We start from the raw sequence: 24621 nt of genomic DNA, 5'->3' as shown, positions 1-24621 counted from the left end.
TGATGACCTCCCTAAGGATTGGCCCAGCAGCCCTCCTCCCTAGGCCTGGGCCCCAGGGCAGTCTCAGGAATACCCATCACTGTTTTGAAATTTAACAGCCAATACTCTTGGCAGTGCCTTCACTGAGTGGAAGCAGTCAGACCTCCATCACAGACTTTGCCCTCAGAAGATTTCAGGAAACCCAGTGCTTTGAGGACAGTCTTCTTACATGTTTTCTTCAGAGACTGTAGCTGCCTACACTTCCTTTCCACTGGTTTTAAATCTAACATCCTAGGCAAGCTGAACCTAAGAGGGACAACCCCAGACCACCCCCTTTCCTAAGCCTCCCTCTGGATCTCCACTTGTCAGCTCCACCGCTGTTATCAGCCCTGTCCTACATCTCAGAGTTGGCTTGGCAGACGCCTGTTGGGGAGTAGGGATAGCAATGCTGTATCCTCGAGGATCACACATGCACATTCAAGTGGCGTAAGACCAGGACTGTCTTAGCACAGTTAGCTTTGGGGCATTCGAGGTGGGGAACACAGAAAGTCTCTGTAAGGTAGAAGGATGGGGGAAACAGAACGCCTAGTCCCAAATCCTCCAAATAACCTCTTGTTATCAGGGAGATTCTTTGATAACTTTGGCTCCAATCAGCAACCAGAATATTTCAGTGTAAAAGCCTGAATGCTATAAAATGAAAATATGATGAAATTTTTGTTCAAGGAATTTTCAAATAGACCCAAGACATGACCTCAATACCTTGTACTGCCTTCAAATCTGCTAGGTATTTTCCCCTTCGAAAAGTCTCCTCATATGTTTCTCTAAAACATTGCAAATGCACTTTTCCAACCCTGTAATCTTCAGGGTTTGTAAAGGGACATTTTGGTTTACCCAATGATCAGATTAAGAAAGGTATCCTAGCTCTAAGACAGGAGAGCAGGAATCTTGAGTTGAGGTAATCCAGGGACTAAAACGCGTAGCCATACTCTTGTCTCAAGATGGAGAACAGAATAGAGATTCAGGGAGAGGGTCCGGCCTTAGGACCCAAGGATGTAAGACAGAAACTGGCATCTACTGCAGGCGCCAGCTTCCAAGCCAGGGATCATTTTCGCAGCCTTCTGCCTAGCCTGTAATATGCCCTTTAACATGAGGAAGAAACTGAGGCACTCACTTTTATGGGACAATCAGAGCCCCGACAGAGGTGGGCAGAGCTGGGGAGAAAGCACAAGAAGCTGACAAAGCCGGCTAGCGAGGCCAGATCCCGACCCAGCCCAAGAAGACCACGCCCACCCACTCCACCCTCGCCTCCGCGTCCCCGCCCCCAACAAGCCGCTTCCGGCCAAGAGGGGGCGCCCGCGCACTCCCGCTGCGCCTGCGCGGGGAGAGCGGGTCAGCGCGCCGGCGCAGTGCGTCAGTCACAAGCTACTGCGCTGAGTTCCCCACATCCCTTCGTGTTGGCCCCAGTGAAAGAAAGATGGTGCTGGATCTGGACTTGTTTCGGGTGGATAAGGGAGGGGACCCAGCCCTCATCCGAGAGACGCAGGAGAAGCGCTTCAAGGACCCGGGACTAGTGGATCAGCTAGTGAAGGCAGACGGCGAGTGGCGACGATGTAAGTCCCGGGACGCGCGGGGTATCCCGGGTCCTAATCCCAACTTCATCTTTCGGATCGCGTTACCGCTCCTGGAGCCACAGCTTCCTCTCACGTTGCAGTGGCTCCGAGGCGCTCCCTATCCCCCAAAACGCACCCTGGGAGCCGGGACCGACCCACTTTTTTCCTCTGCCGGGCCGCGGGAGCTCCTTTCCAGGACGCGTCGGGGGTTCTCAGGCAAGGAAGGAACAGGGCGCATGCGCTTCAAGAGCTGTCAAGCCTTCTCGCCGCAAGGGTAGCCAGAAGAAAGCCAGGGCGGGAGGTTTGGGGGGTTTCCCCATTCCTAACCCTGTCTTTGGTCGTCTCCGGTCTTTTTCTCATCTTCAGCAAGGCCACAGTGGTCTCCCTCCATTTTGATAGAATCAAAGGCTCCAGCCTGAGACTGAGTCACATATGCCGCGCAGTGTGATTCACTCCACCCATATTGGAAGCATTTGGAGACTTTGGAGGTCGCTCCTGGCTAAAAGCAGTGATCCCGGAGCTTTTGGGAAGGCCATCCCCTTGACCTGTCAGCATACGTTTAAGAATTGAGAAAAGTCTTTTCCGTGGTAGATCAGACATGGGGAGAGGGGTGCGGTGAGGCAAGAAAAAACTTGTATTTTGAAGCTGTTTAATTGTGATTTGTGGAAGTTTTCCAGAAAAGACATTGGCAGATTTGGGCTAGAACCTGGAACTGGTCCGGGCATCTTTCATGAAGCTAAATAAAACCATAGAACCCTCTGCCTATCAACCTCTGCCTAGATTAACTGGAGTAGTCACTGATTGGCGGATGCTGTCAAGCACATGTGATTCATTTTGTCTGATGCAATAGGTCTGCAACCAGCTGAGAGCCAGGTTTGTGACAGCACACTGCAAGGGCAGTCGCTGTCGGAGAGTGTGGTGGATTTCTATTAGGAAAATTGATTTTCCTAAATTTATAAGGGTATTGGGTCCCAAGAGAGTATGTGTTTAACTCGGGTTGTCTGCTGATTCTGTACGTGGCAGTCAGTCTGATGTGGTAGTTTGTTTAACTGTGAGATCTCACCATCTGAATCTGAATCTGAAGTTTTGAGTTGCAACAGAATTAAATTAAATGGAAAGAAAAAAGTAGACTGGACACTATTTTACTGAGTCAGAAGTATCAGATTTTTGTGTCAGTCTAGCCACTGGCCAGTGCTAAGTGGCTTTGAATGTGTTAGCTAGTCTTTTGTGTATAATGTACGCATTTACGGGAAGTTCTGTCTCTTATGTGACAAGTGGATATATGGTAAGGGGATGAGTTCTTCAGGGACAAAGTTGTGTTTTCTTCATCTGTATGTCCCAGTACCTACCTTATACATATACATACAGGATATACATATACACGTGTATACATATAATCCCATAACTAGACTGCACCTGGTCCTTGGTAAAGGCTTGACAAAGGTTTGTTGAATTCATGAATATCTTCTGTGTTCAGAGCACTTTGCCTTTCTGTATGAAAAGCAGTTTATGTAGTTTATTTCCAACACATCTATTGATTTGATTCTTTTCTACCTGACATCTCTTACCAGTATTCTCTTTGCAGTTAAAGGGAGTTAATGATTTTTTTCTAAGTCGCTAGCTGCCTAAGTTGGACATTGACAGATCTTGTATCAAAGTTCTTTACATCTGAATCTCAGATCAGAGGTTACCATTATCTGCAACATCTATCATTAGCTGCAACAAGGATTTATAAGCCCGAGCCACGTTATGATCTCAGATCATGTTCCCTGACTGACGACACAGCTGGCTTTGCGAGGCCTTCTGTTAGAACTACACCTCTTTGTCGGCCTGTAGACCTCCAAGGTGCCGCTAGCACTCTGTGTAGAACACAGGAGTCTGATCACCACATCAGTTTACCACAACTCTTCTAACTCCAAGGATTCGAACTGCAATTTCTTCTTTTTAATTCAGTGTAATATAATGAGGACACATTTGGCCATATGATAAACATTTGTCTCAGCTACTTCCAAAGCCACTAGATTTCCATGTATCTTGAAATCTTCTGCTAACTACGGGAATTCTCGTCCTCCCCTCAGAAGTGCTATCCTGAATGCGATTTCTCTTTACTATCAATTGAAGTCATTTCCTCTTAACCCTAGTCCACACACCTTAAGCCAGGCCCTTACCTTTGGAATAACTTTCTTGGGCTGGCTCCGTGGCTTAGTGGTTAAGTGCAGGCACTCCGCTGCTGGCGTTCTCGGGTTCGGATCCCCCCAGCACGGACCGACCTACCACTTGTCAAGCCATGCTGTGGCTGCGTCCCGTATAAAGCAGAGGAAGATGGGCACGAATGTTAGCCCAGGGCCAGTCTTCCTCAGCAAAAAAGAGGAGGATTGGCATGAATGTTAGCTCAGGGCTGATCTTCCTCACAAAAAAAAAAAAAAGAATAACTTTCTTGTGATCTTCCTCACAAAAAAAAAAAGGAATAACTTTCTTTTTTTGTGAGGAGGATTAGCCCTGAGCTAATATCCATGCCACTCCTCCTCTTTTCTGCTGAGGAAGATTGGCCCTGGGCAACATCCGTGCCAATCGTCCTCTGCTTTATATGGGACGCCGCCACAGCATGGCTTGACAAGTGGTAGGTCGGTCCGGCCGGGGATCCGAACCCGAGAACGCCAGGCCACTGCCTAAGCGGAGCTCGTGAACTTAACTGCTGCGCCACTGGTCTGGCCCTGGAATAACTTTCTAACTGCTTTCAGTTTTACCTAGTCCTAAGCCACATCTAGGATGTGATCTTTTTGGAATGCAAATCTAATCCTTTTACTTCCAGGCTTCCGTCTTGCAGTGCCTTTCATACCTTAAAGCAGTGCTGTCTGATAAAATATAATGTGAGCCGCAGGTGTAATTGTACATTTTCTTGTAGCTGCTTAAAAAATGTAAAGAAAAACATGAAATTAATTTTAGTAATGTATTTTATTTAATTGAATATATCCAAAAAATTGTATTTTCAACACATAATCAATATAAAAATTATTGAGATGTTTTACATTCTCTTTTTTACAAGTCTTCAAAATCTGGTGTATATTTTACAACTTCCAGTACATGTCGATTCAAGCTAGCCATGTTTCAAATGCTCAATAACCACATATAGCTAATGGCTACCATATTGAACAGTGTAGCGTTCAAGCATAAAAATCCAAATTTCTTAAGACCGTTTACAAAGTCCTACCTAACTTTCTAGTCTCATTGTCTATCACTCTCCCACAGATGCCCTCCATTCTTTGTTCCAGCCATATAGTGCTACTCATATACTCTTTTGATACCGAACCTCTTAATCTCAAATTCATGTACCTGATGCACAAGAAGCCAATGACTGAGACATCTGTGCTTGGAGATGGAGAAAGGTTTATTCAAATTGGCCAAAATGAGAAGGCAGGATAGAGTCTCTCAAATCCACCTTCCAGGAAGAAGAAAGCAGGGAGTCTTTATAGAGCTAAGGGGCTTGGGAGGAGGACTTTCGGAGAAAGAAAGGGGAAATCCGTGTTTCTTTCCCGCCAGATTTTCACTCCAGATAAGCCCTTGGGCAATCAGATTCCTGGGCATCACAGCAGCTAGGGGCTGTCTCCTGATCAGATCTTCCTTAAAGGCATTCTTTTTCTTCTGCAAAACAAGCTCATAAATCCTGGTGACCCTTGAGTCATCCCTCAGGTTAAACAAGGAAAAAGCAAATTAACAAGATTAACTTCTTTTCATCTGTGTCTGTGTTGGGATCAAGGTTCAAGGGTAATGGTGTTCTCATTGGATATTTACAGTAACTCTCAGGCACCCTGCCTCACTTTCACACATCCATGACTGTTGCCTCTTCTTTTTTTTTCCCCCATTCTGGTACAACCATCCAATTCTAGAAAAGAGAAAGGAAAGAAAGAAAACGATACGCTATGGAGCTTTTTTGATCAGAAGACTCAGTGAAATGAGAGGGGTGGTAATACGAATCCACGTGATTTTTCAAGTCTTCCTCGTGTGCAGTCATTAAGATGACCAGGTTTGTGCTGCAAAGGAGCCAGCACGTTGTGGCTACTGCTCTGATTGTTCTCAGATGAATGTTTATACAAAATAATATTGTATCTTCATTTAGTTTATAAACATACACAGTGCTGTCCCTTTCAAATTAAGGAAAAAAAAAAAACCACACGCAAATACTGCAAAGTAGCAAAATGCAAAGGAAAAAAAAGCTACTTTTGGTTTGGGCAACATTAAAAAAAAAAAAGAAATATGAAAAGCAACGTGGCATGGGTCCCTGTTTGTAAAAAAAGGTACTTGGGCACGACACTGGATCAGAATTGGTTGGTTTTCTAAAATTCAGAATATCTGGGATTTTAAAAGAGGCATTTTTGTCTTTTAAAAGTTCACCAAGTCACATAACACTTAAAACATCAAAAAAGCTTTCTGATAAAAAGCTCAGCTTTTAAATCACATTTTGTTTCTGCAAATTTGGGTGACGAATTGAGTTCTTACTGGAATGTGGCCTATCGCTGGTTGACACATCTGAAATGGAATGGCTCCAAATCTGTTGCTTCTTCTTGGAATATTCCCTATCAGGGTGGATATGGCCCTCACTCCCATCAGCCCTCTTTGCCAACCAACTCTGCTCCCTTGGCACTACCTCATTTGCTGAGTGCTCTACATATATTATCTAATATATCTCTTGTGGCATTTATACTATTTTTATATACAACCTTTTTAAACTTATTTTTTATTGAGATATAATGTATTCAGTAAAGTGCACGAGTCTTAATGTGCACTTGACGAATTTTACAAATCTGTGCACCCATGTAACCATCACTCAGATCAAGATCTAAGACATTTGCAGCACCCCAGCAGGCTCCCTCACACCCCCTCACAGTTATTTCTCCCCTCCAAAAATAACAGTATTTTGCCCTCTGTCACCATAAATTACTTTTGCCTGATTTTGAACTCCATGTAAATGGACTTATATAGTATATACATTTGCACGTGGCTTCTCTCTCTCAAAATTATGTCTATAAGATTATTCCATGTCATTATGTGTAACAGTGGTTGGTTCTTTTTCATTGCTTTATAGTACTCCAACATGTAAATATACCAATCAGTTCTATTGATGGACATTTGTATGGTTACCAATTTGAGGGTGTTATGAATAAGGTGCTGTGAACATTGTCATGTGTGTCTTTTGGTGGACATAATCACTCATTTCTGTTGGGTGTGTACCCAGGAGTAGAATTGCTGGGTCATAGGGTAGGCACAGGTTTAGATTTAGTAGATATTACCAAATAGTTTTCCAGAGTGGTTGTAGTAATTGATGCTCCCACCAGTAATATACATAGAAGAGTTCAAGTTACTCTACGTCCTCGCCCTTGGCATTGGCAGTTTTAGCCATTCTGGCGGATCTAGAGTGCTTTCTTATTGTGGTTTAATTTGCATTTTCCTGATGACTAAAGATACTGAGCACCTTTTCACATACTTGTTAGCATTTGGACAGCCTATTTGGGGAAGTGTCTGTTCAAGCCCATTGACCAAGTTTTTTTTTTTTTTTTATAATTGTATTTATTTATTTATTTTCCCCTCAAAGTCCCAGTAGATAGTTGTAGGTCATAGCTGCACATCCTTCTAGTTGCTGTATGTGGGACGCGGCCTCAGCATGGCCGGAGAAGCAATGCGTCGGTGCGCGCCTGGGATCCGAACCCCGGGCCGCCAGCAGCAGAGTGCGCACACTTAACCACTAAGCCACGGGGCTGGCCCCCCATTGACCAAGTTTTGATTGCCTTTCTTTTTATTATTTTTCAGGAATTCTTTATCTATTCTGTATACAAGGTCTTGTCAGATGCATATATCGCAGATATGTTTCTCCCAGTCTGTGACTTGCCTTTTCACTTTCAGTCTTTTAATGAATGGAAGTTCCTAATTTTAACGAAGTCCAATTTATTGATCTTTTCTTTTGTAATTTGTGTTTTTTGTGTTTTGTTTAGGAAATCTTTTCATATCCCAAGTTCTCCAATTTTTTTTCTAGAGGTTCTATTCCTTTACCTTTCACATTTAGGTAAATGATTTATCTCACATTGGTTTTGGTATATGATGTGAGATAGGGATTAAAGTTTTTTTGTGTGTGTGTGTGGAAATCTAACTGCTTGTGATAAAATGCAGCAAGCTAGGAATAGAGGGAAACTTCCTTAATCTAATAATAGTTGCTTATCAAAAAACCCATAGCCAACACTGTTCTTTTCTGTGTGTGTGTGTGTGAGGAAGATCAGCCCTGAGCTAACCTCTGCCATTCCTCCTCTTTTTGCTGAGGAAGACTGGCCCTGAGCTAACATCCAAGCCGATCTTCCTCCACTTTATGTGGGACGCCGCCACAGCATGGCCTGACAAGCGGTGCGCCAGTGCGCGCCCGGGATCTGAACCCCAGGCCGCCAGCAGCGGAGCGTGCGCACTTAACCACTACGCCGCGGGCCGGCCCCCAACATTATTCTTCATGATGAAATAGTGACTGCTTTCCCTCCAAGGTTGGGAACAAGACAAGGATGTCTACTATCACCACTTCTAATCAACATCATGCTAGAGGTTCCAGACAGTATGGTATAAGGCAAGACAAAGAAATAGAAGATCAGAACAGAAGTAAAACTGTCATTATTTTCAAATGAGTTGATTGTGTATGCAGAATCTGAACTATTAAAACTAAATAAATTTAGCAAGATCACTGTATACTATATACAAAATCAATGACATTTCTATATACAAATAACAATTAACAAGGCATCTGATAGAAATATATTTAATAAATGACATTGAAGATCCCTACACTGAAAACCACAAAATATTGCTGAGAGAAATTAAAGATAATGAAGGGATATACTATATTCATTAATTGTAACATTCAACTTTTTTGTGTGTGTGAGGAAGATCAGCCCTGAGCTAACATCTGCCATTCCTCCTTTTTTTTTTTTTTTTTTTTTTGCTGAGGAAGACTGGCCCTGGGCTAACATCCATGCCCATCTTCCTCCACTTTATATGGGACACCGCCACAGCATGGCTTGACAAGCGGTGCCTCGGTGCACGCCCAGAATCCGGACCTGCGAACCCCGAGCTGCCGCAGTGGAGTACACACACTTAACTGCTTGCGTCACCAGCCAGCCCCTAAACATTCAGGTTTCATATTGGCCTTTTTTTTTTTTTTTTGGTGAGGAAGACCGGCCCTGAGCTAACATCCGTTGTCAGTCCTCCTCTTTTTTGCTGAGGAAGATTAGCCCTGACCTAACATCTGTGCCCATCTTCCTCTACTTTATATTGGATGCCGCCACAGCATGGTTTAATGCGGGGTGCATACGTCCATGCCCGGCATCCGAACCTGCAAACCCCGGGCTGCCAAAGCGGAGGGCGAGAACCTAACCACTATACCACTGGGCCGGCCCCTTAATATTGTTTTTTAATTATCTTATTTTCTTTTATTTCCCAGCACCTAGCACGGTGTTTTCTTTTATATTCCCAACACTTCAACACTTAGCACAGGGCCTTGCAAATAGGAGGGACTAAATAATTTTTAAAAACTTTTTATTTCGGGCCAGCCCCGTGGCTTAGCGGTTAAGTGTGCACGCTCTGCTACTGGCGGCCTAGATTCCGGCCTGGATTCGGATCCCGGGCGCGCACAGACGCACCGCTTCTCCAGCCATGCTGAGGCCGCATCCCACATACAGCAACTAGAAGGATGTGCAACTATGACATACAGCTATCTACTGGGGCTTTAGGGGAAAAAAAGGAGGAGGATTGGCAATAGATGTTAGCTCAGGGCTGATCTTCCTCACAAAAAAAACACAAAACTTTTTATTTCAAAATAGATATAAATTTATAGGAAGTTACAAAAATAGTACAATGAGGTCCTGTGTACCATTTACCCAGTTTCCCCAACGATAACATCAAGCATAGCTGGTACAATATCAAAACCAAGAATTTGGCGTTGCTACAACCCACAAACCTTATTCAGATTTCACCAGTTTTACATGCACTCAATTGTGTGTGTTTCTATGTGATTTTATCACGTGTAGATTTTTTTTTTTTTTTTTGTGAGGAAGATTAGCCCTGAGCTAACATCCGATGCCAGTCCTCCTCTTTTTGCTGAGGAAGACTGGCCCTGGGCTAACATTCGTGCCCATCTTCCTCTACTTTTTATAGGGGATGCCGCCACAGCATGGCTTGACAAGCGGTATGTCGGTGCACGTCCAGGATCGGAACCTGCGAACCCCAAGCGGCCATAAGCGGAGCGTGCGCACTTAACCACTTTGCCACCAGGCCGGCCCCACATGTGTAGATTTTTGTAACCACTGCCACTCTCAGATACAGAACTGTTCCATCACCACAGAGATCTCTCTTGCTATCCCTTTGGAGTCGATTCCCTTTCCCCTCCGCCATCTAACCCCTCGCAACCACTAATCTCTTCCCATCTCTGTAATCAATGTGAATAAGTGAATGAGAAAGTAGTTGTATCGTTTTGTACTAAAGTTTTTGTTTAAATTTAGTTTAGTTCAGTTTTTTTAAAGTTTACTAAACCTTAAACAATAGCTATTTCTAGGTGCTGTCTCATTTCTAGTCATCATTTTACCTGTCAAAAGCTTGATTTTTACTGTATTGCTCCTAAAGCTTAGATTCAAGAGGTCCAACTTTTGCTAATCAGAGTTAGACTGATGAATCACAATAGCAATGTTACTTTGGCCAGAATACCTATGTAGGCTGATTAGTGCACTGTCTTCCCCAAAGGAAACCAAAGTATAAGAAACTAAATTATTCTCAAGGCTGCCAGATGAGCATTCCGTCAGAGCAAAGGGAATAACATTAACCATTTCTAGCATAGAGATGTAGCAACCAAGTTCATGGTAATGGAAACATGACTATCCTCTTTCCAGATTCTGGGACATACCACATAGTTTCTTTAAATGTATTTTAAGATAACTGAGCAGGTTATAGTTACTTGAGTATTTTCCATTTTCTCAGATGTCACTCTACAGTGGCATCATCCAGGTTATGATACTTTTTAATTTCAGTCCCAGAATGGCCTTTTCCTTGTCACCAAATGCTGGGGAACCCTATTGTCGTCACCAATATATGCCCGCTAAATTGGGGGCTCTAAAGCTGTAAGATTTTACAGCTTCACAAGGCAGATCCTTTAGTTCTGCCTGCACTTTGGCCTGGGCTGAGATCGGTCTTAAGGAGCCATGATTAGGAGCCGGAGGTATCCTAATTATGTGCACATCTTTGGTATATCCTTGGGTTCTTTGTTCTTCAGGCAGATTTCGGGCAGACAACTTGAACAAGCTGAAGAACCTGTGCAGCAAGACAATTGGAGAGAAGATGAAGGTAAGAGAACTAACAGCCTTGAGAGCTTGAGCAGAGATATTTAATCTTGTTCTTAGTGAATACTGACATAATTTCTGACTTGGTATCTAATTCTATGAGATACTCAATTTCTGACCAAAGGGGGAATATTATTTTAAAAAGAAAGGAAGGAAGGCAGGGGAACTAAGAGGCACTTTTAAGGGATCGGTGAGTCCATCTCCTGTCTTCAGATATATTTTAGTCCGTTAGAGCTGCTATAACAGAATACCATAGACTGGGTGGCTTATAAACAACAGCAATTTATTTCTCACGGTCTGGAGGCTGGGAAGTCCAAGATCAAAGCACCGGCAGATTTGGTGTTTGGTGAAGGCCCACTTCCTGGTTCACAGACAGCCTTCTTCCTGTGTCCTCATGATGGGAGAGGAGCGAGGGAGCTCTCTGGGATCTCTTTTATAAGGGAACTAATCCCATTCATGGGGGCTCTGCCCTCCTGACCTAGTTACCTCTGAAAGACCCCATCTCCAAATACCATCACATTGGGGATTAGGCTTCAACATATGAATTTTGGGGGACACAAACATTCAGTCTATAGCAAGATAAGATTCTTACCACACAAGTCATTCAGTGTCTATTCTGTTCTTTTTTTTTTTTTTTTGAAGGATAATTTTCTTTTCTTTTTTTTTTTTATAATTTTATTTATTTATTTTCCCCCCAAAGCCCCAGTAGATAGTTGTATGTCATAGCTGCACATCCTTCTAGTTGCTGTATGTGGGACGCGGCCTCAGCATGGCCAGAGAGACGGTGCATCGGTGCACGCCCGGGATCCGAACCCGGGCTGCCAGCAGCGGAGTGCGCGCACTTAACCGCTAAGCCACGGGGCCAGCCCTTAGGCCATTTTTTGCTATCTCAGTAGTCTATGCTTGTTCTTATCGAGACTCATTCTGATATTTTCAGACTTTTCCAACTTTTTAAGATAGTTTTGCTTAACTCATGAAGGGTGTGAGTTGAGTTATGGTTAGAATCCTGACTTCTCGCTCTGGTGGATGAGAATGTGTAACAAGCCTAAAGGATTTCTGTGCTTTACCCTTAGAAGAAGATTTTTTTTAATTTTTTTTTTTTTTGTGAGGAAGATCAGCCCTGAGCTAACATCCATGCCAATCCTCCTCTTTTTGCTGAGAAGACTGGCCCTGACCTAACATCCGTGCCGCTCTTCCTCCACTTTATTTGGGACGCTGCCACAGCATGGCCTGCCAAGCGGTGCGTTGGTGCGCGCCTGGGATCCGAACCCAGGCCGCCAGCAGCTGAGCGCGGGCACTTAACCGCTATGCCACAGGGCCTGCCCCAACCCTTAGAAGAAGATTTAGTCCTTTCTCGTGGTTCAGTTTTGTGCCATGGGATATGAGGTTGTATAAAGATAATTGCCTATTATATGTATAGAATTTTTGAAAATCTTTAGGACATTGAAGGTGATTTCTACATGTCATTTTATTTATACTTGCAAAGCAGACCCTAAATCTTCTCAACTTATTTTTATTCGAGTTTTGCTGAGGTCTTATATATCTGGTTATAATGGCCTTTGATGATTTTCTTTAACTCCTTTTAATTTAGGAAGATTTGACTCTTAAAATTATCTTTCCCAGGGCTCTGGGCAAGAATTAGAAGTGATGATTTGGCAGAATATCATAAGGATGAAGAGAGAAACCAGAGGGAAAAAGTGTAGCCCTGGGTTCACGCCTGCCGCTTTGTCAAGTTGCACTGATTGCTCTAACCTTAGTTCCAGATTTTGTGACTTTTTCCTGAAAAATTTTGTTTTCTTTGGCTCCCTAACATTCCATAATCCCACCCGTCTCTTCCCCTTAGCCTCAGTGCTCAGTGCTGGGATTGTTCTCGGCAGGTAGATGAGGATTCACAAATTCACACCCAGGCGTCTGCCCCAGCGCTGGCTCCTGAGCAGACGTTCTTCTTGCATTCCTGATGATGTCAACCCTCTGACCCTGCTGGGTTAATCGATCTGCCCAGGATCAAAAGGCTAGAAAGTGGCAAGACAGGGACTTGAAACTGTGACTTCTTGTTTCCAGTTTACAGATTTTTCTCCCATGTGTTGCGTGTTTTAAAGACAGTTATATAGAAAGGTCTGTAATTAGTTTATATGATATATTAATTTGCTATGCACTTATAAAACTATGTCAGAAATTTTCTTTTATTTAATAGTGGTCTTTTTTCCTGCAGAAAAAAGAGCCAGTGGGAGATGAGTCCATTCCAGAGAATGTATTAAATCTCGATGACCTCACTGCAGACACTTTAACTGTAAGTTATTGTCTTTTTCTATTTCTAGATTGGGATTTCTGTCCTTTTATCATACCTTTATTCCTAAACAAGCAAGTGCTCCACACAGCATTGTGGCATCCTTGAATTTCTGCAGCAGGGAAATGTCCCCATCCACTCTTGTTATACTCTATACATGGGTATTTATTAGACAGCAGAGATGGAGACAGATGAAGTGAAAAAGGCAAGGGTAGGAAGAAGAGAAAAAAGGAACTGAACTATTTTTGGTTTGTATTACTCCATTTTCACAAAGTCAAGGAATTTTTCAGTTTACTGTAGTTCAGTAAATATTGACTACAATGAGCCTAGAACAGTAATTTTCAAATTTTTTAGTCATGAAACCCTTTCTTAAAACCTGTAACACAGAAGCATAGCAAGAGCATAAATACAAAAACGCAAAGACGCTGTGCTTGAAGGGCTAGTTTGGGGGTGCAATTCGTCCAGCCCTCCCTGCTGAGGGCTCCCCCCAAGAAAGCAGGCTACAGTTTGAAACACCTGCAATAAGAAATACAAAATAAGCTTAAGACAAAGTCTCTTGTTCCGTCTCTTGTTCCTAATACATTTATCATCTTCCTAGAGAACAATTAAATGTAGTACATAATAGAGTGCTAAATTGGTTTAATGAGGAATATCAGAATGTGCAAGTTAAGGAAAAGAGCTCTGAAAAGAGCTACAGTATTAAAACTCCTGAGATTTATAGGGATAAGAAGAATGGCCAGAATTTATGCATCTCTGCCTTAGATACCCCAAAAGAAAATGCCAGTGGATATGTAGGGCAAGACTGTATATATCCCTGTGTGAAATAAATCTCAGGTCTTTGAAAGCCTTCATTGTCAGTTTTTTAAATGCTGTCACAAGGGTTGTCATTAGAGCGCACCAGGGTTAGGGCAACAGAGTCTTCTTCCTGCTCTGTCCTTGACTCACTGTGGCCTCGGTCCGGCCGGGCCTATTCATCTGCAGAACCTGAAAGTCTCACAAATCAAAAAAGTCCGACTCCTCATCGACGAAGCCATCTTGAAGTGTGATGCTGAGCGGATAAAGCTGGAAGCAGAGCGGTTTGAGAACCTCCGAGAGATCGGGAACCTTCTGCATCCGTCTGTGCCCATCAGTAATGATGAGGTAGGCGTCAGTGCCACAGCAGGCGGCTGCCTTACATCACTCCTCTCTCTTGGGAAGGGGGTGGGGTGGGAGGAGGACTGGGACACACTGGCACTCTCTGTAACAGGGCTTGTGTCAGAAGCAGGCTCTTTGTATATTTGCTCTGCCCACCAATTGAGAATTGAAAGAGTCAGATCCCTGCCTGATTGGGAAGTAGCGGAGACAGCAGGTAGGAGGAGACTTCTGGCACAGAATCTCTTCTAAATCAGGCTGCTGTCCTCCATTGTGTGTTGCCCGTGGTAGCAGGAGTCTCGTGGGAGGGATCTGCTAAATCAGCCTCACCCCTCACCCACACCCCGCTGAAAAGCCACAGGTTGAAGGGAAATCTGCATGATAAAAGTTTCCTGCTGAGTGGGAGCTTCCCCAGCACAAAGCTGCCCTGAGCCCAGCCTTTGTTTCCTGACACCTCAGCCATGGCAGGGCCCATCTGTGCCTCTTTCATTCATTCCCTGGTGAACGAACGTTAAACTCACTGCAGGCTGGGATGGCAGACTCGGGAGGTCAGGGGCCTGCGCCTGCCCTCATGTGGCCCCGGGACCAATAAGAGCCTGGAAAAAAGAAATCTACATTCTCCTCTGCACCCCAGGCAATGCTGATTGTCCTGGGGAGGGTTGTCCTTGTGCAGGATTTTCAAGGAGTCATTTAAAAGGGTAAAAAAAAAATGAGAGAATACGATAGATCTTTTGGAAAATCATGACTTTAGTTCATGGCTAGAATCACTTCTAGGAATTAATTAGTATTTTTCTATTGAGCACAAATTCTCTAGCAAATTCCCTCTCTAGTCTCTGTAACAATGAACAGACCTAGTGTTTGAGTTAAGCAATGGCTTCACAAAGCTCTAGGTTGTTCTTGGAATAGCGTTTGGAAAGATAGAGATTGTAGAATTCCGAGATCATGCATCTTTCTCTCCTGGTCCTGTTTCCTTAGGATGCGGACAACAAAGTGGAGAGGATCTGGGGCGACTGTACAGTCAGGAAGAAGTACTCTCATGTGGACCTGGTGGTGATGGTAGATGGCTTTGAAGGCGAAAAGGGGGCCGTGGTGGCTGGGAGTCGAGGGTACTTCCTGAAGGTAAGATTCGGGAACCAGTCGGGATGGGGTTATAAAGAAGGAACTAAAAAAAAAATGCAGAAAACATGATCTACTTAAAGAGGCCTACAAATCCACCACTTGTTCTCGCCTTTCTAGTGCAAACCCATTGTCAATTAGATGCAGTTCTCTTTCTAAGGCAGGAGAGTGCTTATGAGGCTTCCCTAGAACAGAAGCCACTAAGTGATCCTCCATATGAATATATGTTTTGCTAACTGAATCAGAACAGTCTCTGCCTTTAAGGAGCTCCATTGGACAGTAATTGGACAGTCAGACAAGTAGAGTCAAAACCCACTGTGACAAGTGCTGTGGTGTGAGAGGGCCCAGAGTGCTGTGAGAATGGGTAGGCAGAGGCAGACCCACACGAGCTGGGACAGAGGGCAGATGAATTCAGGGAAGGCTTCCAGAAGGACATGGTAACGTAATTTTGGAAATACTGCACATATATACACATACATAGGTATGCTCCACATACACAAATGAGTCCGGTGTTGTGTAAGAATTAGCACAAGAAAACTCTCATGCACCTGGGGCCAATGATCCTTTCCCCTTGCTTTGGTATGTTAAAGAGAATTCTCTTTACTGTGTGCCTGGATGATAGGCTGGGCATTGAGGTTAGGAAAGAATCTCTTGAGTCATTTGTTGGGATCCACAATCTTTGCTGGCCTCCTGTGTCCTGAATGTGAATTCTAACTGATGAACCTGATGGCCACAGAACCCAATCCCAGTGCTGTGTCTCTGTTCCTTTAGGGGGTCCTGGTGTTCCTGGAACAGGCGCTCATCCAGTATGCCCTTCGCACCTTGAGAAATCGGGGCTACACTCCCATTTACACCCCCTTTTTCATGAGGAAGGAGGTCATGCAGGAGGTAGCACAGCTCAGCCAGTTTGATGAAGAACTTTATAAGGTGAGTAGCCAGGGGCAATTTGGCAGAATGACTTCTTAAGTTATGAAGTTTGACTTCAAAGATACAGAACAGCGCTGTCCAGTAGAACTTTATGCGATGATGGAATATTCTGTATCTGTGGCTATTGAGCACTTAACATGTGGCTAGTGCAACTGAGGAAGTAAAACTTTAGTTTTCATTAATTTTAATTTAAATAGCCACATGTGGCTAGTGGCTACCATATTGGACAGTGCAGACATACAGCCTATTTTATCTTTCCCCCAAGTGATCTGTATGATGTATCTAAATGAGCATACTTTAACATTATGAGCTTGGTTAGAAAAGAAGCACATTTATTGAGTGCTTGGACAAAAGGAAATTGTAGAACTGGCTGATCTTCCCGTGTCTTCCCAATCTTGACCCCAGACTGGAAGCTTCCATAGGGCAAGATACACTTTCCTTGGGATAGATGTGGCTTCCAGTTTGTGGCTCCTTCTCAGCCATGGATCATCTCAGGGAGAGCCAGAGGATTCAAGTTGAAGTTCAGAAGGTCATTCTGATCAGCTGGCTCTAACACCAGCTGTAGCACCCCCAGTTTACACGCAGCACTCAGAATTTCTAGAGTGTCTCTGCTAACGGCTGTCCATCACAGCGGAGTTCACTTGTCCCTCTCCTTCAAGATTGTTCTGACAGAAGTGGGTGACTTTGTTCTTATTGGCCATTTCCTCCCAACACCCATGTGGGGGAGGAGTTACACAACTGCTCTTGGGCTTATCTCGTTTATCTTATGTAGAAAGATGGATCTAATAATTAGAACTTTCTTCCCATTGGGTCCTCTTGATGAGTTCAAAGTTATGTTTTCATTCAAGATACAGTGGGACATGAAATGCTCTCCCTAAACCCTGAGCATTAGTATAACCTTGGTATCCTCCCTCTCTTCTTTCCTTTCTTTTAATGAGGAAAGTGGTCATGTATCAGCTGAAACCTGTTTTATCTTTCCTCTTCTTTTCTCATCTCAACCCCAAGATTGGATAGTCACTAACAGAACTTTAGAAGGATGCCCTGCAGGTAACGCCAGGGAGAAGCTTACACGGAGGATTATGAGAAGTATTAGGTAGCAGGTGCTTCCTGTGTTTCCTGCATCCTCCATCTAGATGCTTCTGAGATCCACAGGCAGGGAGAATCACAGGGCTCAGCAGTGAGGAATTTTGACTGGCACTTCTTGCCTGATGTAAACCTGAGTTGATTCATTTTCTGGAGCAGCGCTCTCCAATAGAACTTTCTGCAGTGATGGGAATGTTCTGTATCTGCACTATCCAGTATGGCGGCCACTGGCCACATGTGGCCATATTTGAAATGTGGCTAATGCAAACTGAGGAACTAAATTTTAATTTAATTTAATTTAAATAGCCGTATGTAGCTAGTGGCTGTATCATATTAGACTGTACAGCTCTAGAGTTTTTCTATGTTGTATGTGAATAGCCTCACAAGGCGCTAAATTCCCACTGTCAGGTAGCAAGGTAGTTTTCCAGGTCCCCAAACCCTGGCCCAGAGGAAGTTTCCTCCCCTACCTTTGTTTTTGTTTTTTTGGTTTGTTTTTTTAATTAAAGTAATACCACATCACAGAAAATTTGGAATTGGCAGGAGGAAATCATCTCCTTTCCCATTACCTGATACGGCAATTGTCATTTTAATATTCTTTTGGGGGCTTTTTTCATACGTATGTCATTTTCACATACTTCTAATCACAGTGTATATAGAATATCTTTTTACTTAGCATTACATGTAAAGCATTTTTCAGGGTTACTACATGGTCTTCATAACCATCATTTCTTTCTTTCTTGTTTTTTATTGAGGTAACATTAGTTTATAACATTATATAAATTTCAAGTGTACATCATTATATTTCGATTTCTGTGCAGCATCATTTCTTAATGGTTGCAGAATATTACACGGACTGAAAGTAGGACAGTCAGCGCTTCCCCTGTCAAGTATTTAGGGGGCTTTCTTGCTATTAATAAGTACTGTTACAATGAACTTTGTCTTGTTGGTAGCTTTTTTTCTTTTACGTTACTTTCTTCAGCTGAACACCAAAGTGATTCTTTGAGGACTATACTCACTAGACTAACCTGTAGGCACCAAGAAAGCAGAGACCATGTCTCCTTCTGCCCAGCATTGGCAAAAAGGACTTGGCACTTAGCAAATGCCTCACAAACATTTGTTGAGTGGATTAATTTATATTGCTACCAGCTCAGGTTTATTGCACACCTGTCAGTATTGGCCATTATACATCATTTATAAATGTTTTATTTATTAGATATGTAAAAAATATTATCAGAATATTTTATCTCCTTTTAATTTGCATTTCTTTGATCTCTATTAGGGACCCCATTTGGGGCTGACCCGTTCTCTCCCTTGTCTTTTTAGTGTCCCTGCTCACTCCCAGGCAACAGATAAAGGCAATTCTTCCTGTCCCATGACTCATCTCTTCCCTGTGGTTTCTTGCTCAAGCTGAGGTCCTCCTCCCTCACTCTTGACTAGTAAAGGTCCCTCCTCTTACAGGTGATTGGCAAAGGCAGTGAAAAGTCTGATGACAACTCCTATGATGAGAAATACCTGATTGCCACCTCAGAGCAGCCCATTGCTGCGCTACACCGGGACGAGTGGCTGCGGCCAGAGGATTTGCCCATCAAGTATGCTGGCCTGTCCACCTGCTTTCGCCAGGAGGTGGGCTCCCACGGCCGTGACACCCGTGGCATCTTTCGAGTCCATCAGTTTGAGAAGGTGAGTAGACAGGTCAGGGCGAGGAGTAGGACCCTTCTATCTATCTGCCCAGGGTGGTTAGAGGAGAGACAGGATCTGTGTTGCTCAGGCCCACCCTGGCTCCAGTCTTTCCTCTCTTCACCACCATCTGTTTCTGGGGAAGAGCCTGAGAAGCGCGTGGTGGAGTGGCTGTGAGCACAGTCTCTGGAATCAGGCTGCCTGTGTCCCAATGCCAGCTCCACCACTTACTAGCTGTGTGAGCTTGAACAAGTTGCTTAACCTCTCTGTGCTGTTTCCTACTCTGTAAAAGGAGGATAATAATAGCACCTACCTCAGTAGGCCTACTGCAAGGATTAAACTGATTAATATGTATGAGGCACTTAGAACAGTCCCTGGCACACATATGGTAAACTCTCTATATAAGCATTTGTTCTTTTTTGTGTGTGTGTGAGAGGAAGATCAGCCCTGAGCTAACATCCACGCCAATCCTCCTCTTTTTGCTGAGGAGGACTGGCCCTGGGCTAACATCTGTGCCCATCTTCCTCTACTTTTGTTTTTTTTTTAATATGGGACGCTGCCACAGCATGGCCTGACTAGTGGTGCGTCGGTGCACGCCCAGGATCCAAACCCGGGCCGCCAGCAGCAGAGCATGCGCACTTAACCGCTCCGCCACGGGCCGGCCCTCAGCATTTGTTCTTGTTCCAGTCCCAGTCCGGTTCAGCACCAAGCTCTCTTGCTGGGGGCCCTCCCCGCCTGTCTCCCAGTGGTGTAGGAACAAGTCTTCCTTGCGAGGCTATCTCCCACCTCGGTCCTTTAGTTTATTCACGCTGTCCCATCATCACTGTCTCCTTGGGTCCCTCTCTGCAGATCGAACAGTTCGTCTACTCCTCACCACACGACAACAAGTCGTGGGAGATGTTTGAAGAGATGATTGCCACTGCCGAGGAGTTCTACCAGTCTCTGGGGATCCCCTACCACATTGTGAACATTGTCTCAGGTACCAGCCTCCCTGTCCTGTGTCCCACCAACACCGCCCTCACCCGTGGAGCTGCCACACAAAGAAATAGCTCACAGTCCAATTAATTGCCCACATTAATTAAAATATCACACTCTTCTCACTTGGGAGTGTTTGGTGATAAGAATATCTGGGTGTGATTTCACTTCTGGGGATAGGATGTGAATTAAAGAATTCTTCAAGTTTGCTGAAGGTCAGCCTTCTGAAATACCATCCCTCCCTCATGAATTCTAGGGGTTTTTCCTTACAGGTTCTTTGAATCATGCTGCCAGTAAGAAGCTTGACCTGGAGGCCTGGTTTCCGGGCTCAGGAGCCTTCCGTGAGTTAGTCTCCTGTTCTAACTGCACAGACTATCAGGCTCGCCGGCTCCGAATCCGATACGGGCAAACCAAGAAGATGATGGACAAGGTAGATGGCCCCTGGGGAGGCAGGCAGCAGGCCCTTCAGTGCAGAGTAGATCCGTCTTATTTCACAGCCCTTGGAGTACTTTATTTCCCAGCATCATGCGAAAATCTGAGCTTCTCAGTCTAGACCAAAAAGGGAACCTGAAAATGACTTCTACTGAATCAGGACTGAGTCCTTTTAGATAGAAAGCTGAATCTAGCTCTATTCTACAAGGTAATTCTAGCTTTTCTCTTTTTGGCTTTGTTTTCTGTAACTCCAGATAAAGAATAATCCCCATTTGTCTACACAGAACAAGTCGGAGGCAATGTCTTCCCTCTTCTCCTCACCCAAGAAGGTCTGGGTTGTAAGCTTCTCTCTTCAAACCCAATTTTCAGGCCCTAATCTTCTCCAAGTCAGGGACTTGAAAGGGGTTCAAACTACTGTGGTAGTTTCTTCATTCCCTCAAACAGCCCAACTCTCCTCAAAATACTAGGACCTACCACTTGTCATTCTTGGAGACATGAGGAATCTTCCTGGAGTTATCTAATAGGCAATAAATAGCAAACAGAATTCAAGTTTAGAAGAAGATCGATAATGGGTAGAATGCATGATTTTGATTTGGATAGTTGCAGTGGGGGGATTCTGGCTGGGTGGATGGTTCCTGGTCATCACTAAGGCCAGCTAAGGGTTGAGTGTAGCTGCTCCCTCTGAGGACCCTCTCTTCGCAGGTGGAGTTTGTCCACATGCTCAACGCTACCATGTGCGCCACTACTCGGACCATCTGCGCCATCCTGGAGAACTACCAGACGGAGAAGGGCATCATCGTGCCTGAGAAGTTGAAGGAGTTCATGCCGCCAGGTAAGACTTCCAGCCCAGCCCATCTTCCTCCTCTTGTCTGTCTTCACACTCTTCTGAATAGCAAGCCCCTTTCAGAATGTACCGAGTTTTCTTGTTCAGACCCAGTCCCTAAAACTCTGCCTGTCCTCTGGTGCTGGGCATTGCAGGGGGCAAGGTTGAGAAAGTAGCCAGTGCAGGTATGATATTCTATTTAACTGCAGCTAAAATTCAGACTGGGGAAGAAAAGAACAAATGAAAGCAGTGCCCATTGTGGGTGCCCTTTTGTTCAAAGGGATCGTAGTCTTGTGGAACTCTCCCCAGAGGTTCTTGGGCTTTGACTCCTAAGAAACAAGAGGTTATCTGGTTGGCTCTTCCCTTCCAGGTCTCCAAGAACTGATCCCCTTTGTGAAGCCTGCCCCCATTGACCAGGAGCCATCAAAGAAGCAGAAGAAGCAGCATGAGGGCAGCAAAAAGAAAGGGGCAGCAAGAGATGTCACCCTGGAAAGCCAGCTGCAGAACATAGAGGTCACTGACTCCTGAACATTCCTTCCCTCCAGTTCGCCAGGCTTTCATTTCTGTCGGCAGAGATCTCCGAGCCTGCCCACAGGCCGGGCAACCAAGTACCCACTCATCACCCACCCCATATGACTGCATTGCTAGAAGGGGAACTGTCTGCCATGTACAACGCAGCGTTCTGTCTGTTCGCATGGGCATAGGAGCCAATCACTGATGACTGATGAAACCATGTAATAAAGCATCTCTGGGGAAGGCTAGGACTCTTCCTCAGTCTACTGCCCAGGGCTTGAACCCTGTCTCTGACAGTTCTCCCTGGAACCATACTCACCTCTACTTTTCCTTCTAAATAAGGCTGTTTCATTTAGTAAGTCAGAGAGCCTTTGAGAAGGTAGGTGAAAGCAGAGGTAGATTTAGTAAAGCCTCAAGGAGAAAGTGAAAACTTTGAGTCTTAGACACACAAGCTTGTAGGAAAAGGGCCAGGATCCTCCTTTGTAAATCTGCACCTGCTTAAAAGCACTTAGGTAGGACTAGCTCAGAGACCAGGGTTCATATGGAAAGCCTCATAGCACTTCTGTTCCCAAGGAAGGGCTCCATGGAAAGGGAGGGAGGCTGTGAGACCTCAGAGTAGATGAGAATATATTTAATCCAAAAGAGCCCCTAGATTCAAGGGCACGGGGCAGGGCCTTATGAACAGCTGCTTCTCTCTTTCCAGTCATCCCCAATGGGGGACCAAATGCATAGCAGCTTGTTGCTGCAACTCCCAAGGCTCAAGGTAGCCAGCAGGACAGAGGGGAGGTAGCAAGAATGTTTTAATCCCTTCTCTAGAGCTCCCACTGTCGCCCTAATAGCCAGTTCACCCTTTCTCTGGGGAGGGTGATGTTTAGGCTCTTTATTTACCTGCTGCCTTTCATCTGCAATCTACAAACACTTTATTTTAATAACATCTTATGTTAGTTTAGTGCTTCTTTCCCAGGAGCCTAAAATACTTCCTATAGATGATGTCTTTTATCATTGCAACAGTCCCAGGCGGGAGGGTGGGGACATGATTATACCCCTTCCATTATATGGAAGACAGAGGACAGGGTGGGTAGGGGAGACGAGACAACATGGCCACGTGGAGGCCGGGAGCCCTGACTCCTCAGCCGTGCTCCATGTTTGTTGTGTTTCTTTGGCGGGATGAGAGCAGGACTCTGAACTGGCCTGTCACTAAGGAGCCTTTATTTCATCTCAGCTTCCTTAGTCCCTAAGCAGCAACCTCTCCGGGCCTGCTGGAGCTTGGCACCCAGGAGAGAGGCCATGTGCCTCGTTTTCCACTGGGGGCTTGGGGCTGATCCTATTAATCTTGCTACTGGACACCCTCTCAAACTGGAGCGCCTGAAAGGGAGAGCAGAGTGGCGCTTGCTGCAGGTAGGTTTGCCCAGCGCTCCCTCGGTGCAGCCCATTGCCCTCAGCTCTGGGGTGAAAAGCCAGGGCAAGAGGACAAGAGAGCAACTTGCTCCTATTTACTCAAGGACCAGAAATGCACATTCCTGTGGCCTCAACTATTTGGTTTGAAGAAAGGCTGTTTACGCAGCACAAGGCTGGTTTTGGTCACCACCACACACCCCTCTTCCTCATTTGAAAAGCCCATTGGACTTTGGGGCTAGAAACTTTCAAATGGCCCCGAATACCCCCATCTAGCCTTAGAGGTCACTACAGCTGCCCCCTCTGTTCTCCACTCCTACCCTCTTCGGCTCCTGGTGCCTGTGACCTTCCTTCCACCAGGAGGCACTGCTTTTCTCCGCGGCCCTGAAAGCACTGTGAGGGGGGAGGAGCTTGGGCTCTGGGCCCCTGGGCCCCGGGCCTGGCTCCTGCTCCCCTTCTCTGGCTGACTTACCTTCTCCCCTGACCAGTTTTCTGTAGCTGGTTGCACCTGGGACCTGTAGTCCCTGCCGCTTTATGCAGAGAGTGCCTCCTGCCCTGTGCTGCTGGCAGCCCAGCTCCCCATCCCCACCTTCCTCTACCTGCCTTACAGCTGGGTCGCTGTGTGGACTGGCTTGGGAGCCTGCCTAGTGAAAAGGAATGGGTGGAGGCCTGGAAAATAGCTGCTGTGTGGGCCAATTAATCTGTTAGCAGAAAGTCTATACCCCCTTCTTCTTGAAGCCAGAGGAGAGAAAAATAGTTGGGAAGGAAAGGATGACCCTGTGGCTGAGGTTCCTCCCTGCAGGTCGTACACAAGAACACACATGCAGGCGGGCACACATACTCATTTACTGAGCACTTGCTCTGTGCCAGCCATGGTTAGGAGCAGGGCTTACAGAAAGAATGGGACACAGTCCCTGCTCTCAAAGAACTCACAGTCATTGGGAAAGGTGTGGCTTGCCTTCCTCTGGAGTGAGCCGAGGAAGCCGAAAACCAGACTCCTTCCTTCCCTAGAGCAGAGGAATGGGGCTGATGCCAGCCTTGTTTAGGGTGGGTTGGCTGGCCTGGAAGCTGAGCACTTGGGAACGAGCCCAGGTAACCTTGACTCCACCCTGCTGGTTGCCTCCGCAACCCACGGCTGATGCCCTCATCCCTGGCACCTTGACCTGCCCCATCTCCAACCTCAGCTACCCAGGTTACCTCAGCAAACAACCCCCACAGGCCCCACGGAGTGAGTCAGAACCCTGGGTCCCTGACCAACCCTTGGTTCCCACACCCAGGAATTCAGGGCCCAGGATGCAGGTCTGGGAGGCTCCG

The 24621-nt window shown here is 45.3% G+C and overlaps 1 protein-coding gene across 2 annotated transcripts; it reads left to right on the top strand.

The window, feature by feature from the left end:
- Positions 1–1391: 1391 nt before the first annotated feature.
- SARS1 (seryl-tRNA synthetase 1) lies at positions 1392–22226 on the top strand. 2 transcript variants are annotated; one of them, XM_014780082.2, is made up of 12 exons: positions 1392–1589; positions 10882–10952; positions 13161–13238; positions 14217–14375; positions 15342–15485; positions 16254–16409; positions 18951–19172; positions 20019–20148; positions 20417–20574; positions 20831–20905; positions 21279–21408; positions 21770–22226. In XM_014780082.2, the coding sequence occupies exons 1-12, from the start codon at positions 1454–1456 to the stop codon at positions 21925–21927; spliced, it is 1617 nt and encodes a 538-aa protein (XP_014635568.1). In that variant the 5' UTR covers positions 1392–1453; the 3' UTR covers positions 21928–22226. The 2 variants fall into 2 exon arrangements, with proteins under 2 accessions (XP_014635568.1, XP_004420790.1); XM_004420733.3 differs by lacking the exon at positions 20831–20905 and having other exon boundaries at positions 1393–1589.
- The last annotated feature ends 2395 nt before the right edge of the window (positions 22227–24621 follow it).

Source organism: Ceratotherium simum, chromosome 2 (assembly GCF_057802395.1).
Source record: "Ceratotherium simum simum isolate JZ-2026a chromosome 2, ASM5780239v1, whole genome shotgun sequence".
NCBI classification, from domain to species: Eukaryota; Metazoa; Chordata; class Mammalia; order Perissodactyla; family Rhinocerotidae; genus Ceratotherium; species Ceratotherium simum.
The sequence above is the reverse complement of the archived record's forward strand: the minus strand, read 5'-3'. Positions and strand labels throughout refer to the sequence as shown.

Excerpts from the sequence above, each read along its gene's own strand:
- SARS1 (XM_014780082.2), top strand. The coding sequence starts at position 1,454 with ATGGTGCTGGATCTGGACTTGTTTCGGGTGGATAAGGGAGGGGACCCA. Across the intron at positions 15,486-16,253 it reads GTCGAGGGTACTTCCTGAAG|GGGGTCCTGGTGTTCCTGGA; the intron begins GTAAGATTCGGG and ends CTGTTCCTTTAG. Across the intron at positions 20,906-21,278 it reads TCTTCTCCTCACCCAAGAAG|GTGGAGTTTGTCCACATGCT; the intron begins GTCTGGGTTGTA and ends CTCTCTTCGCAG.